Source organism: Mus caroli, chromosome 2 (assembly GCF_900094665.2).
Source record: "Mus caroli chromosome 2, CAROLI_EIJ_v1.1, whole genome shotgun sequence".
Lineage (NCBI taxonomy): Eukaryota > Metazoa > Chordata > Mammalia > Rodentia > Muridae > Mus > Mus caroli.
The window spans coordinates 28454536-28468167 of NC_034571.1; the positions used below are offsets into that span (position 1 = coordinate 28454536).

A 13632-nucleotide genomic window follows, 5' to 3' on the forward strand; every position below is an offset into this window, starting at 1 on the left:
CTCCAGCTTTCAGGCTTCAGAAGCTGCGGCCGCAGCACCGCCTCCTACCCGGGGCCCGGTTCCAGCCCCTCTGGCCGGGCGCACTGGACATGGAGCTCCGAGCAGCGCATCCTGAGCCCCCAGCGCACTCCAACCCGCTCGTTCGGTTAGCGCCCAGCTTGGGGAGGGGACGGTGGAAGCTAGCCGGGTGAAAACCTCACATCCTGCCCGCCCCAGGCCTCTCCATCACCCCGCGGTAGAGAGTTGGGATGGATGGGAGCGATGTTCTTCTGGCTCCTGGCTTTCTTTGCCTGCCTCCGACCGGATGGATGACCTTGAGCCGAGAGCGCCTCCTCTTTGCCTCTCCTTCCCCATCTGCACAATGGGAATTGGTTTGGCAAGGTCTCTGAACTCATGGCCTTTAGAATGGGACACGTTGTCACATGCTTGAAGACTTAAGGGCTTTTGGTTCCTGGGCCCGTTTTTCTTGATCTGGATTTGTCTCTTCCCTTGCCTCAGTTTCTCTCATATCCTGGGACCAGCTTCCAGCCTTTCTCATCCCAAGCACTGGAGACAGCAGCCTCCAGACTGCTAAGAGCAGAGACAGCATGAAGGCCCCGGTAAGTGACAGGGAAGAGAAAAAGTTGCTTGGGGATTTGGGGGTGACCTGGGTAGAGCTCTACAGCCGCCTCCCACACCCGGAGTTACAGTGGTCCCCTAACCCATTTTGGTGTCGGGGGATGAAACTCAGAGCCAGACACATGCTAAACACATGCTCTAGCATGGAGTCCCTCCCACAGCCCTTAGTAGTTGCTCCTGCACCAGCCCCCTGCTCCTGGGGCTGTGTGACCCTAGGCCGGTGTCTTCCCCTTTTGGTTTCAGTTTGTTTTTCTCACCTAGAAATGGAAGTAACCCAGTGTCACCTAGTTGGGAGGGAGGTGTGAGACTGAGTGTGAAGGCTCCGGTCGGTCGGTCTTTCTGTCTTTACCAGTGAGTCCCCTGAGTGCTGGAGTTGAGAGGTTAGTTACCACTGCCCAAGTCAAGGTCTCTGGTCCCTTGTGGGCAGGCAGCAGACCAGTTGTTGTGTAGAGCCGGAGGCCTCAGGAGCTGTGAACCCGGTCTCCTGGACAGCTGGCCACACAGAGAAGACTTATTTATAGAAACTGATGTGGCTTATGGACAGACAAGGAAGGGTGGGCCCCTGGCAGGATGTGCTGGGGGCTGTTCTGCACCTCTGCCTTTCTGGGTACACTGGCTAGCTCCTAGTGTTTCTTCTGGAATGGCCTTGGGCCTAGAAAACTGGAGTTCTGAGAGTCACAGGTACTGAGATGGATGGCCCAGCACACGGTGGTAGACACCTTGCTGGGTGCTTTCAGTGGGTGTGCAGGAGGCCACCCCCAGGTGACCGACCCAGAGGGCTTCTTCAAGTGGCTTTTGGTGTATTTCTTTTAGAAGTGGGAGAAGCTGAGCAGAAGCATCCCAACTATTGGAAGCATTTTCTGTTTATTTGTTTCAGTTTTTGAAACAGGGTCTTGGTCTGTAGTCCAGGCTAGCCTGGAACTCACTGTGTAGCCCAGGTTGGCCTCACACTTGTAACAGTACTGCCTCAGGCAAGGAATGAGCTACCATGTTTATTATTAGATTAGACATTTAGATTATTAGATTATTATTAGATTAGATGGAGATAGCTATCTAATCTATTTTATCTACCTATCTAAATAGTGGGTGGTTGTGTGGCGCCCTGCCTGGGCTCTTGGAACCTGGCTCCTTTGCAAGCACAGAAAACGTGCCACTACCACCAAGCCAGTCCTTGACGGCATTTTTAAGATTTATTTATTTATAAGAAGATTAATTTTAAAGATTAATTTATTAGATTTATTTATTTATAAGAAGAGGGCATCGGATCCCATTACAGATGGTTGTGAGCCACAATTTGATTGGTGGCTGAGAATTGAACTCAGGACCTCTGGAAGAGCAGTTAGTGTCTTTTTTTTTTTTTAATATTTATTTATTTATTCTATGTAAGAACGCTGTAGCTGTCTTCAGACACTCCAGAAGAGGGAGTCAGATCTCCTTACAGATGGTTGTGAGCCACCATGTGGTTGCTGGGATTTGAACTCAGGACCTTCGGAAGAGCAGCCAGGTGCTCTTACCCACTGAGCCATCTCTCCAGCCCCGTAGTTAGTGTCTTAACCACTGAGCCATCTCTCCAGCCCCTGAAAGCATTTCTTAAGTGATACTTTCCTCAAGTCCCATTCCACCTCCTAGACTGCCCAGCCAGCCCAGGGGACACACTGGGTCAGCTGGGGATAGGGTAGTGGAGGTAGCAGTGGCCTGGGGTGAAGACCATTGAGACCCCAGACTGCATAGTGTATCTGGGTTCTAGATGAGAGTTTGGGTTCTACAATTTGAAATTTGCACCCCTGCTGTGTGGCTCTGAGCAGCTTCACCCCAACTGAGTGTCCTGACCTGGAAGAGGGGAATTGGGGGACTTGTCTCTAGATTCATCCCTGAAGAAGATCTCACCAATGGAGCTGCAAAGGTTCTCCATGGGGAGGCTGGATGTTATCTGCAGGTACCCCGCAGGCACGTGACCACTGTCTCCCTCAGGGCCGCCTTCTGCTCCTCACACTATGCATCTTGACACTCTCTGCTGTCTGTGTCTTCCTGTGCTGCTGGGCCTGCCTGCCGCTCTGCCTGGCAACCTGCATGGACCGCCACCTCCCTGCGGCCCCCCGATCCACTGTGCCAGGGCCCCTGCACTTCAGTGGCTACAGCAGCGTGCCAGACGGGAAGGTGAGTCAGCCAGGTAATGCTACGGGAGCCAGCGGGTCCCCAGCTCTAGGAAACAGTGAGAACTGGGTTGGTGGCAAGCCAGCCTGGACTCTGAGCTTAGCTTCCCTGCTCACTAGCTGTGTGACATTTGCCAGTCACTTTTCCTCTCCGAGTACTCAAGGTCTAGGAGGAAATAGGATTTTCACTAAGCAGATACTGCCTGGGTACCCCTAACTACATGCTGGGAATGAAAAACGGGGTGGGGGCTGCCCACTGGGGATAACCTGGGAAGACAAGAAGTCTTCAGGCTTCTACGTCCCCATACCATATACTCACACAAACATGGCTTAGCTCCTGCAGTAAGTCTGTCATTGTGTGGCAGCTGAGCATAAAGAGCCAGCCTAGGTCCAGGTTATGTATGGTCCCAGGAGTCACGAAACTGGGACACCAGGGTCCGAGACAGCCATGACTCCCGTCCATGCTGTCTGTCCACCTCTCCATATTTGCTCCACCTGGTGTGGCACAGGGACATTCACAACCTAGACCTTGATAGCAGAGGCCCTGTGTGTCACAGTTCACAGTTACCGGCTCCCTAAAGCCATCCTGAGGTTACTGGCACTACAGTTCCAGTTCTTAGTTTGATGGCCCTAGGGTCATGCTCAGGAGCCCTGGCTTGCTGGAGACCTGTCATGTCCCCATCCCTGCCTCTGTTGTTGGGCTGTGCCAAGGATTCAAAGGGTGACTGGCAGACAGCACACAGTGCCCAGTGCCCAGCTGCGGTGTGAGTATTTAATGGAGAAATGAAACCCCTGAGCTGGCCTGGCCTGGAGCTTCATTTCAGCTCAGTCAGCATTAGCGAGGTCAAGGGCCAAGTTCATTCTCCAACGCCAACACCAAACGGAAACGAGGGCACCAGAACTCCCGCAAGTGTGAGCTCTCCACTCTCCAAGAACGGCCCTGTGGGACAGCTCCAGCCAGGGTGTCCTGGGTGAACACTCTCCAGTCTGCCACAGTACGGCCAGAGTTCTTCAGACACTCGGGCCCTTCTGGAACGCTTTCTTTCTTTTGTATGTGGATTGGATGTGTGGACGGTCAGCCTTGGGCTTTGTTTCTCAGGCATTTGATTGATTGGTGATTGACTGACTGATTGATTGATTGAGACTGGTTCTCTCACTGCCTGGAATTAAGTGGCTAGATTGACTAGTGCCCCTGGGGGATCTACCTGTCTCTGCCTCCTCAGTGCTGGGCTCACAGGCTCATGCCACAGTTCCCAGCTCATTCACCTACCCTCCTCCCTCCCTCCCTCCCTCCCTCCCTCCCTCCCTGTCTCCCTTTCTCCTTCCTCAGGGTCTAAAATTGGACTCATGGCCCCAGACCTCTCGCCTCCACCTCCATTTGTTCTCTCTCTCTCTCTCTCTCTCTCTCTCTCTCTTTCGTTCTTTCAAGATTTATTTATTTATTTTATGTATATGACTACACTGTAGCTGTACTGATGGTTGTGAGCCATCCATCATGTGGTTGCTGGGAATTTGAATTCAGGACCTCTGCTCGCTCCGGCCTAATGGTTTATTTTATTATTATATCTAAGTGCACTGTAGCTGTCTTCAGACACACCAGAAGTGGGCGTCAGATTCCATTACAGATGGTTGTGAGCCACCATGTGGTTGCTGGGATTTGAACTCATGACCTCTGGAAGAGCAGTCAGTGCTCTTAACTGCTGAGCCATCTTACCAGCCCCATTTGTTTTTCTTAAGTGGGAAATCCAGGTTTTGAATGTCAGCACTTATACCTTTTCCTCTTTTGCAATGAAGGAAAACAGTTGGCCTTTCGAGGGCCAGTCTGACGATGACCCTTGATGGGGCTGATTGTCACTAGAGACAGGACAGCTCACCATTGCCAGGACAGGGCCAGATTGAGGGCACAACAAGGACATATTTCCAGCTTTTTTGGGAGAGAGTCTCACCTGGTCCTGGCTGGCCTGGACTCTGCCTTGTGGCAGATTGCTTTGAACTTATCCTGCCAAATGCCCAGGTCCCGGGATTACAGGCTTGCCCCACTATTTTTTTTTTTAATACTGTAGTACAGAAAACGGATTTATGAGTTCTTAAATCAACATCTTATAAAAAAAAAACTGAGGGGGATTTCACAGTGTCTTTTATTGAGTGGAACTAACCTTTTACATGGCTCTATAAACTTGAGTTCCTCCAGGTGAGGGCCCAGAACTTTTGTGGGAGCTGTGGCAATTTTCTCTGACTGTGTGCATTCAGGCTGCCTAGTGTCTGCCTCTTGGGTGGTATAACAAATAGGAGATGGGGCCCTTAATGGGCCTGAGGTCTGGGTAGCAGCTCACATCTGCAGTTCCAGAACCTAAGTCCCAGGACAGTCTCTGTACGCAAGACCTTGTCTCAGAAAGAACGGGGCGGGATCTGGGAAACAGAGCAGTCGTGCTTGCCCTGCGTGCAGGCTTAACCCACAAAAAGCTAGGTTGGCCTGGTAACTTGCTGTAATCTCTTTGGGGAGGCAGAGATGAGATCCTTGGAGTAAATTAGCTAGCCAGACTAGCCAAGCAGGGTTCCTGGTGTATGGTGACAGACCCTGGCTCAAGATACATGGTGGCAAGTGCTCAAGGAAGACACTATGTATCAACCTTGGGCTTCTACCTGGATGTGTATCCACACAGCATGTATGTGTGCAAGTTGACAGATTATAACAGAATTCACCAGTTACAAGGAAACAGTTCAGGGTCTCACTGGATAGCCCTCGCTGGCCTGGAACTTGCTTTGTAGCCTTGGCTGTCCTAGAACTCACTGGGATCTCAGAGCCTCTGCCTCCCGAGTGCTGAAACTAAAGGCTTATACCTCTACTAGCCAGTGAGTGTCGACAGAAGTAGGAGAGTATGGATAGCCTTCACCAAGGTGACACAGAACTCTTTCTGACCCTCCCAGAAGTCCTCTCCAGCCCCTTTGTGGCCCTTGTGGCTTTTAGAAGTGCTAGGAGGGCTTGGAGCTTAGGGAGGGAATTGTTCTGTTCCACTGTGTTCCAGCCTCCTGACTTGGGCAGCCCGTGCCCAAACCCATCCTGCACCCCTCCCACCCCCGGCTCCTTATTTCCTTGTACCCTTTCTATTGGGCTCTCATGAGAGGGTTAAAGTAGGTGTTTTCACACCCATTTCCCAGACGAGGGGTGACACCCCCTTACCTTGGGCCGAGGGATGGAGCCGGGAATCAGACTGCCAAAACTGGCATGGGCTGGCCATGGGAGACCCCTCTAACTGAAGACCCTTCTGTTAACAACTCAGTGCAGTATGGGTTGGGCACGGGCAGGGCAGGAAGGGATCTAGGTGCTTCTGAAGAGCTCGTAGTTCCTGTGTACTTAGCAAACACATGAACATGCCGTCAGTGCCAAGACCGTTCTAAAGGCTTTATAAATATTTGATCCTGTAACTTTAATAAGGTCCCAGTAAGGTAGGGACATTTTAGGGCTTAGAGACAGCAACAGTGCTGGATGTGGCTGATAAGGAAGCTTGGGAAAGTCGTTTTCCTGTGTCGGGCTTGCCAGGTGGGCAGACATGGCCGTTGCCACCTGTGGCCCCAGCATTTAGGAAGTTGAAGCAGAAGAAACGCCACAAGTCCAAGGCATGCCTGAACAAGAGAGTGAGACTATATTACAAGTGAAAACAGGGACCAGTCAAGTGACCTGACTGGCGAAGGCACATGTCACTGAATCTGATGACCCCAATTCTCCCCGTGGAACGCATGTGGCGGAGGGGACTGACTCAAGCAAGCTGTCTTTGGGCCTTCACATGGGTTCTGTGGCATGTGCCCCACTCTAAAAACAAAAGCAAAACCAACCTGGGGTCTGAGGAGGAGGTTCAGTTGGTTAAACTGGAACATGAAGACCTGTGTCCAGTCTTTTTTTTTTTTTTTTAAATATGGAACGCTTCACGAATTTGCTTGTCATCCTTGCACAGGGGCCACGCTAATCTTCTCTGTATCATTCCAATTTTAATATATGTTCTGCCGAAGCGAGCACCCTGTGTCCAGTCTGTGGCATCCATGTAAGAGCCAAGTACCCAGCATGCACCTGGCATAATCCAGAGCCGGGAGGAGACACAGTGAGGCTGGGTCTGCCTCACCAGCCATTTGGGCAGATTTAGCAAAATCCTGGTTCAGTGGGAGACTCTGTCTCAAGAAAATAGTGATTGAGGAAGGCATCTAAAGTCAACCTCTGGCACATGACCGCGCCCCATGGATGCCTTGCACACACACATGCACATACACAAATTTAAAAAACTATAGCAAAACAAAAAAACACAGTAGAGCTTAGTCCTTGGGGCTGATCTAACTATCAGACAGATTAGTGGACATGACAGGTGGGAGTGGGGAGGCGAGGGGGAGGACAGGTGGATAGCAGCCTGGGTGGGGAGTTTCTGATCTCTCTCTCCTTCCCTCTCTGTAGCCTCTTATCCGAGAACTGTGCCACAGCTGTGCGGTGGTGTCCAGCTCTGGCCAGATGCTGGGTTCAGGCCTGGGTGCCCAGATCGATGGTGCAGAGTGCGTGCTACGCATGAACCAGGCACCCACCGTGGGCTTTGAGGAGGATGTGGGCCAGCGCAGCACTCTGCGCGTGATCTCGCACACAAGTGTGCCATTGCTTCTGCGCAACTACTCGCACTATTTCCAGCATGCCCGAGACACGCTCTATGTGGTGTGGGGCCAGGGCAGGCACATGGACAGGATGCTGGGCGGCCGCACCTACCGCACGTTGCTGCAGCTCACCAGGATGTATCCAGGCCTGCAAGTGTACACCTTCACTGAACGCATGATGGCCTACTGCGACCAGATCTTCCAAGATGAGACAGGCAAGAACCGGTGAGCTGGAGACCCCTGGCATCTGGAGTTTGCATTCTCTAAAAGCCTCTTTCTGCTAGGAAGGGCTTTCAGGTCTGAGGTGGTCTTTGAGGTCATTCCAGATAACTGAAGTAAGAGTGACTTCAGGCTGGGGATGTGGTTGTGTTGGCAGAATGGTTGCCTAGTGTGCACGAGGCCCTGGGTTCCATCCCCAGCACGGAATGAACTGGCCTTGCATGCCTCTGTAGTCCCAGCACTCTGGAGGTAGAGGCAGGATGGTTAGGAGTTCAAGGTTCACTTAAGCCTAGGCGGCGTGAGCCTGTCTCAGAAATGAGAAGGAAAACAAAACAAAACAAACAAAGCCAAACAACTGGTTTTGAGTCCTAAGGCTTTGAGCTGAGCACTCTGCATCAGACAGCTCTAATCCCCCTGCACGTCCCGAGGCACCTCACTACATACCTGTGCCCTGGCCCTCATCCTCAGACTTGTCCCCAGCTGCAGTCCCTTGCACATGCTCTGTTCCTTCTGCCTAGAGCATTCTTCCAAAAGTTCCCATGATTGGCCCCTTCCAGCCGCTCCGGTCTGGATAAACTGTCCACCTCCTCAGGGAAGCCCCTCCGAGACCATCCCTCTGCAGCAGAAGAGGCCCGCCCTGGCCACCTGCATCTCGCCTTTCCCTTTTCAGCTGCTGACACCATCTGACATTACAGTTTATGTTTCCTCCCTGAAACTGTTAGCTCCAGGTGAGGCAGGTGCTGGCTGTGCACAGCTTGAATAGTTGAGCTGGCCTGTACTCTCAGGAGAGGCAGAGAAGGAGGTGGCCTTCTACTTGGAGGGTACCCAGAGCTGCCACCTCAAGAGAGTTGAGGCCTGGGGCTGTCACAGCACCTTTACACAGGTGGGCTGGGCGCGGGGTGGAATGGGCAAAGCTAACTGGGTTCCCTCTCCAAAAACACCTTTAAATCTCCATGTTTCACAGCCAGGTCTCTGAGGCTGAGACTCTCAAGAATGAGTTTGGTGCCCTACGGGAAAGGCAAGGCTAAAAGAGAAGACAGAGCCCTCGATTTTACCCTCTGTGCTCTCTTGTACCTGTGGGCTCTCTGGGTCTAGTTCTCTAGAACTCTGATACCCTCCTCTGCTCAGGCAGCCAGACTGAACAAGCCCGGGTTTGGGTCCAGCACCACCTCTGACCCACTGCAGATGGCAGACTGCCTCTCCGCTGCTTCCCCATCCCTGGGATCTCTTTCAGGTTGTCAGGTGGGAGTAGGGGATGCTGGTGGGGCCACTGACGGTGTCTCATCCTCCTCAGGAGACAATCAGGCTCCTTCCTCAGCACTGGTTGGTTCACCATGATTCTGGCCCTGGAGCTGTGCGAGGAGATCGTGGTCTACGGGATGGTCAGCGATAGTTACTGCAGGTTAGACCGGTGCCCAGGCTGGGGGTAGGGGACAGGGAAGGAGGGGGAGGTGTGAAGCCTTGAGCCAGAGGGTCTGTGAGACGTGAGGGCTTCATGATGGGTGACCTGGGCACAGACACCCCCCAAGGGCAGGCCTTTGGGAAAAAGACCAACATTTAGCTGGGCATAGTGATCCTGCTCAGGAGGTGGAGACAGGAGAATGAGAGTCAGAGTTAACCTTGGCTCCAGATCAAGTTCAAGGCTACCCCGCCCCACACCTTCTGAGAGCCTCTCTGAAAAACTCAAACCAAAACAAAGCCTTGTACATCTCTCTGGTCGGTGAACCATCAGAGCCGGTGTATGTAACTCTGAGACTTTGCTACGTGACATCATCTAATACAGAGGTCATACTTAAGAACTAGGAGGTGGTGCACACAGCTCTAATCCCAGCACTCAGGAGGCAGAGTTCATGGTCAGCCTGGTCTATAGACCCCTTCCCTTCAAAACCTATATCTCGGGTGTATGAGAGAACCGGTCACAGCAGCCTAGGTGCACACTAGTTCCCAGCAGGTGGGCGTGCAGAGACGCCGGCCCTGGCTACGGGAGTTAGGCACGCGCCGCTCCTGCCTAAAGTTTATCCATTGACTCCATTTCCAGATGGCCTGTTATAGGGGTGTTTTTCAGATCCAAGGTCACCCAGCTTGCAAAGAGCAGTTTCTGAATCCTGGCCAGTGGGCTCCTTGCCTTCCCGGCCTTTGCCATCTGTCCCCCTCCTGCACAGCTGAGGCCTAGTCCCAGAGGCTGGCAGCTTTGAGGCCTTGTTCCACCTGACCCTGTTCCCTCCCAACAGCGAGAAGAGTCCCCGCTCTGTGCCCTACCACTACTTTGAGAAGGGCCGGCTAGATGAGTGTCAGATGTACCGTTTGCACGAGCAGGCTCCAAGGAGCGCCCATCGTTTCATTACCGAGAAGGCTGTGTTCTCCCGCTGGGCCAAGAAGCGACCCATCGTGTTCGCCCACCCGTCCTGGAGGGCCAAGTAGTCCCTGTTGCCAGGTCTGTGACCCATTCCAGGCCAACACGGCTCTAATGTGAGCATTTATGACTCACCTACCTGATGCCAGGTAGAACATGAGGTCTCTATTACCCAACACTGGGTACACTCGGAGGAACCTCAGGCCTTGTGACTTGAAGAGGAGTCGAGAAGATGCCATTGACACCACCCCTGCTTCCAGAGGAATCCACATCTTCATCTTGGGGTTTGTCCCACTGCCAGGTTGTTTAAGTGGCCTTTGCCCTGGGTCCATCGATGGCCCCACCTCACCAGCATTATGGCTTTATACCAGTCTTGATCCTTTCCACTACTTGGCTCCAGCCACATGGTGCCACATTCTCAGGCTGGTGGCCCTGGTTGGTGCACCCTGGAACTTGGGATTTGATGGATGTGAGGGCCTTTGAGCCTCAGTCTCTCAGGACTGACTGTCTTGGGAGTGTGCCGGTAAAGGCAGATTTTCTGGACACTGTCTCTGTGGTAACGGATGTGGGATGGGGGTTAGTCAGGACAAGGCCTGTAGCCTGTCCCCTGGAGGGCTGACTGAGCCTTCCAGCCCTTCTCTAGGCCCACAACTGTCTGCTCTTCCCGCATTGTCTGGACATCAGCCCTACAGTCTCCTGCCCCAGCATCCCACAAGCCTGGCCTTCTGATGGTCTGACCACAGGACTGTGCTGGCCCAGGACAGCCACCCTGCCCTCACTCAACAGGCACAGAGCAGAGCCTGGGAGGACTCGGAGTGAGAAAGAAATTCCACCCGACGCCACTTTCCTGCCCCATGAGTCAGATTCCAAAGTCTTTGCCAGTCAGGCTGTCTCTTAACTGTGGGACGTGATTCCTTTGTAAAACAGAAGGCAGAACAAATGCAGCTCGGGGAGGGTGCTGACCAGAAAGGAGTGGTCTCGGGGCCAGCCCTTTCTCTGAGTTTTGCTTTTCAGTACTAAAACACAGCCACCACCTTGCTGTTAAGGAGGGTGTGAGGCCACCCTGAGAAGGGAGCTGGTGCTCATTACAGATGACGTAGCCCAGGCTAGCTTTCAGGAGGTGTCTGAACTAGGATGCTGTCAGCCTTGAGAGCTCACTACCCAGGCTCTGCCTCCTTCCCCCTTTGGAAGACTGAAGAATGGCGCCCTGGGCTTTAGCTCTCCACTTCAGAGTTCAGGACCCTCTGGGTGTAACCTGTGCGGTCCCCAGAGCCCCGTGCTTAGTTTAACCTCTCCTGCTACAAACTTGAAATTCCTTATTTTAGGTCTTGGTTTGAAACAAGGAACCTCTCAGTTTCCTTACCAGATCCCACAAAGGGCAAAACCCGTCATGTTAAGGACTCTGGTGGCCTAGCCCACTCTCCCTCCTACCCATTTTCCCAGGAGTGAAGAGACCTGGCACCTGGCCCACAACACTGCCCTTGTCCCTGTCCAGTGCCAGGTGGATCGGAAGCCTCATATGTGGGAGGGGAAGCAGAGAGGGAAATCTCTGAGCCAGGGTTGCAGGCGAGAAGCCAAACTGTTTCTGCAGGCCTGGAGGGGCTGAGGGGCTGAGGGTAGGGATAGGGCATGCGTGGGTAGTGGGTGAGACGAAGAGTCCTGGCAGCAGGCCTGACCCCACATTCCCAGGCAATAAAGATAGTAGAGTAGTTCCTGCCTCACCAGATTGTATGAGCTCAGAGATGCTGGGGTGCCCCTTGGGGCTTACTTAGAACACACTTGGCTCTCAGTATTCAGAAGCCACCATTTAAATAGGGTGACCCTCTGCCTGACTGATCCTGTTCCACCCTGGTATAGGTGGCATCAGTGCATAATAATAATAATAATAATGTTCTCATCCTAATGAGAATAGTGTCTTCTGGTGCCATTTTGAGTGACTGTGACCCAGGAACAGAGATGTATGTTACCCCGAATTCCATGTTCCAGTGCAGAAACAGTTTCATGAAGTTTTATAGTTTTGCGGAACATAAAGTCATAAGTCCAAGCAAGTCTAAAATATATTGGTGGGGACATCAGAAAGGCTGGTACGGCAAGCTGGGGAGGACTTTCCTATAAGGTCTGAGAGGTTGAGAGTTTGGGTAGGTAGAAGCTATGTTCTGACAAAGGTAGTCAGGAAATGGCTGTTTGAAGCTACAGCTGGCCCAAGATCTGCTGATTTTGGCCTCTGGGACATCTCCGGAGGCCTGGCTTCTTTCTAGGACTTTTCGTTCATGGTAGAGAGCTGGCTCTCCGTCCCATTAGAAGTCTCCGCACCTGTGCCCTTCTCCATGCGTGTCCAGGGTCAAGAGACTCCCTGGTCCTGGTGGGATCTAGACTACTCCTGTCTGAGAGTTAGTCTTCCTGTTTTCAGCCATAAGGAAATGCTGGCCCAACCCTTAGACAAAGCACACAGAAATGCTTCTGTCCTGGCTTCTGGGTGAGGTGTTTACTGCTGGGTTGGCCTGAATAAATTGTATTTCTCAGGGAAGCTGTCAACCACTTCCTCCAGGCACACAAAGATGCCCACTGACCGGTCTGACTGTAGGCACAGCGTCTACTGAAGACTCCCATGATGAAACTCAGGGGCCCCCTCCTTGGACACTGTGGGTCCGGTACTTGCTGGAAGGTGAGAAGGGGGTAGAAGCCATGTATAGCCTTGAGGTGTTGTGGGTGCCACTGAGGTTTACAGACTCTGGCCTCTTGTGTTCCTTTCCCTCCTCCGGTTCTTTTATCTCAGCCAGTTCTAAGCCAGGGGAGGAAGGGAGGCAGGTCCTACAGACACGGGTGGCTTAGGACTCCTTCCTCAGGAATCTCGGCTGGGGTATGAGCGTCTCTATGGTGTCTATTGCGGGAGGAATGGAACTCCACGATTACGGGGAACAGTTGGGCACTCCTGTCTAGCCCCTGTCCGTTAGAGACCCAGGTACTTCCCAGTTCATGACCATGGTACCAGGCTCAGAGCGCTGCTTAAGTCTCCATCTCCGCTCGCTGTAGAGGTTGAAAGTTGGAGTCCCCAGGCCAGGCTTCAGCTGAGCTTGGCACAAATCGCACAAATCTGTCTGTTGCTATAGGTTGGGAGCTGAGGGGCTGGAGAGATGGCTTAGCGCTTAAGAACACTGACTGTTCTTCCAGAGGACTGGGGTTTGAATCCCAGCAGCCTGATGGCAGCTCAAAACTGTAACTCCAAGATCTGACATTCTCACATGGACATACATGCAGGCAAAACACCAATACATATAAAATAAAATTTTAATGAAAAAAAAAAGATAAAGACATGGGAACTGAGAGAGGAGGGGAGGAAAAGACTCTCTGGGAATATCACACAAGAGCACAGAGAAGTTTGCTGAATGAAGAATGAAGTTGTGGCTTAGTGTAGAGTTTGCCAGGCACACTCAAGACACCTCCTCCCCCTGCCGCTGCCCAGGTTCCAACCCCAACAGTGTGTAGGGCGATTGTTAAGGTGCAGAAAATGGGAGTTCTTTCCCTGGGGAGGAAGGAAGGAAGCTCCTTCAAAGACAATCAGGCAGCCGGGCGTGGTGGCGCACGCCTTTAATCCCAGCACTTGGGAGGCAGAGGCAGGCGGATTTCTGAGTTCGAGGCCAGCCTGGTCTACAGAGTGAG

The 13632-nt window shown here is 52.6% G+C and overlaps 2 protein-coding genes and 1 non-coding gene across 5 annotated transcripts in view; 2 read left to right on the forward strand and 1 right to left on the reverse strand.

The window, feature by feature from the left end:
- Positions 1-12499, forward strand: St6galnac4 (ST6 N-acetylgalactosaminide alpha-2,6-sialyltransferase 4). Of its 3 annotated transcripts, none has more exons than XM_021155062.2 (6): positions 1-145; positions 499-599; positions 2590-2775; positions 7213-7625; positions 8914-9021; positions 9851-11881. In XM_021155062.2, exons 2-6 carry the CDS (start codon positions 588-590, stop codon positions 10038-10040), a joined length of 909 nt encoding a protein of 302 aa, XP_021010721.1. In that variant the 5' UTR covers positions 1-145; positions 499-587; the 3' UTR covers positions 10041-11881. The 3 variants fall into 3 exon arrangements, with proteins under 3 accessions (XP_021010721.1, XP_029329965.1, XP_029329966.1); XM_029474105.1 differs by having other exon boundaries at positions 58-381; positions 9851-12499; XM_029474106.1 differs by having other exon boundaries at positions 58-599; positions 2732-2775; positions 9851-10040.
- Positions 6680-6786, reverse strand: LOC115030410. Its single transcript, XR_003836016.1, has one exon. It is a non-coding gene; the product is annotated as a U6 spliceosomal RNA (small nuclear RNA).
- The window catches only part of St6galnac6 (ST6 N-acetylgalactosaminide alpha-2,6-sialyltransferase 6), a 22797-nt gene continuing 21659 nt past the window's right edge, over positions 12495-13632 (forward strand). The window contains exon 1 of the mRNA XM_029474104.1: positions 12495-12637. Coding sequence (XP_029329964.1) covers positions 12581-12637 — 57 coding nt within the window. The 5' untranslated portion in view covers positions 12495-12580. The remainder of the gene's footprint in view (positions 12638-13632) is intronic.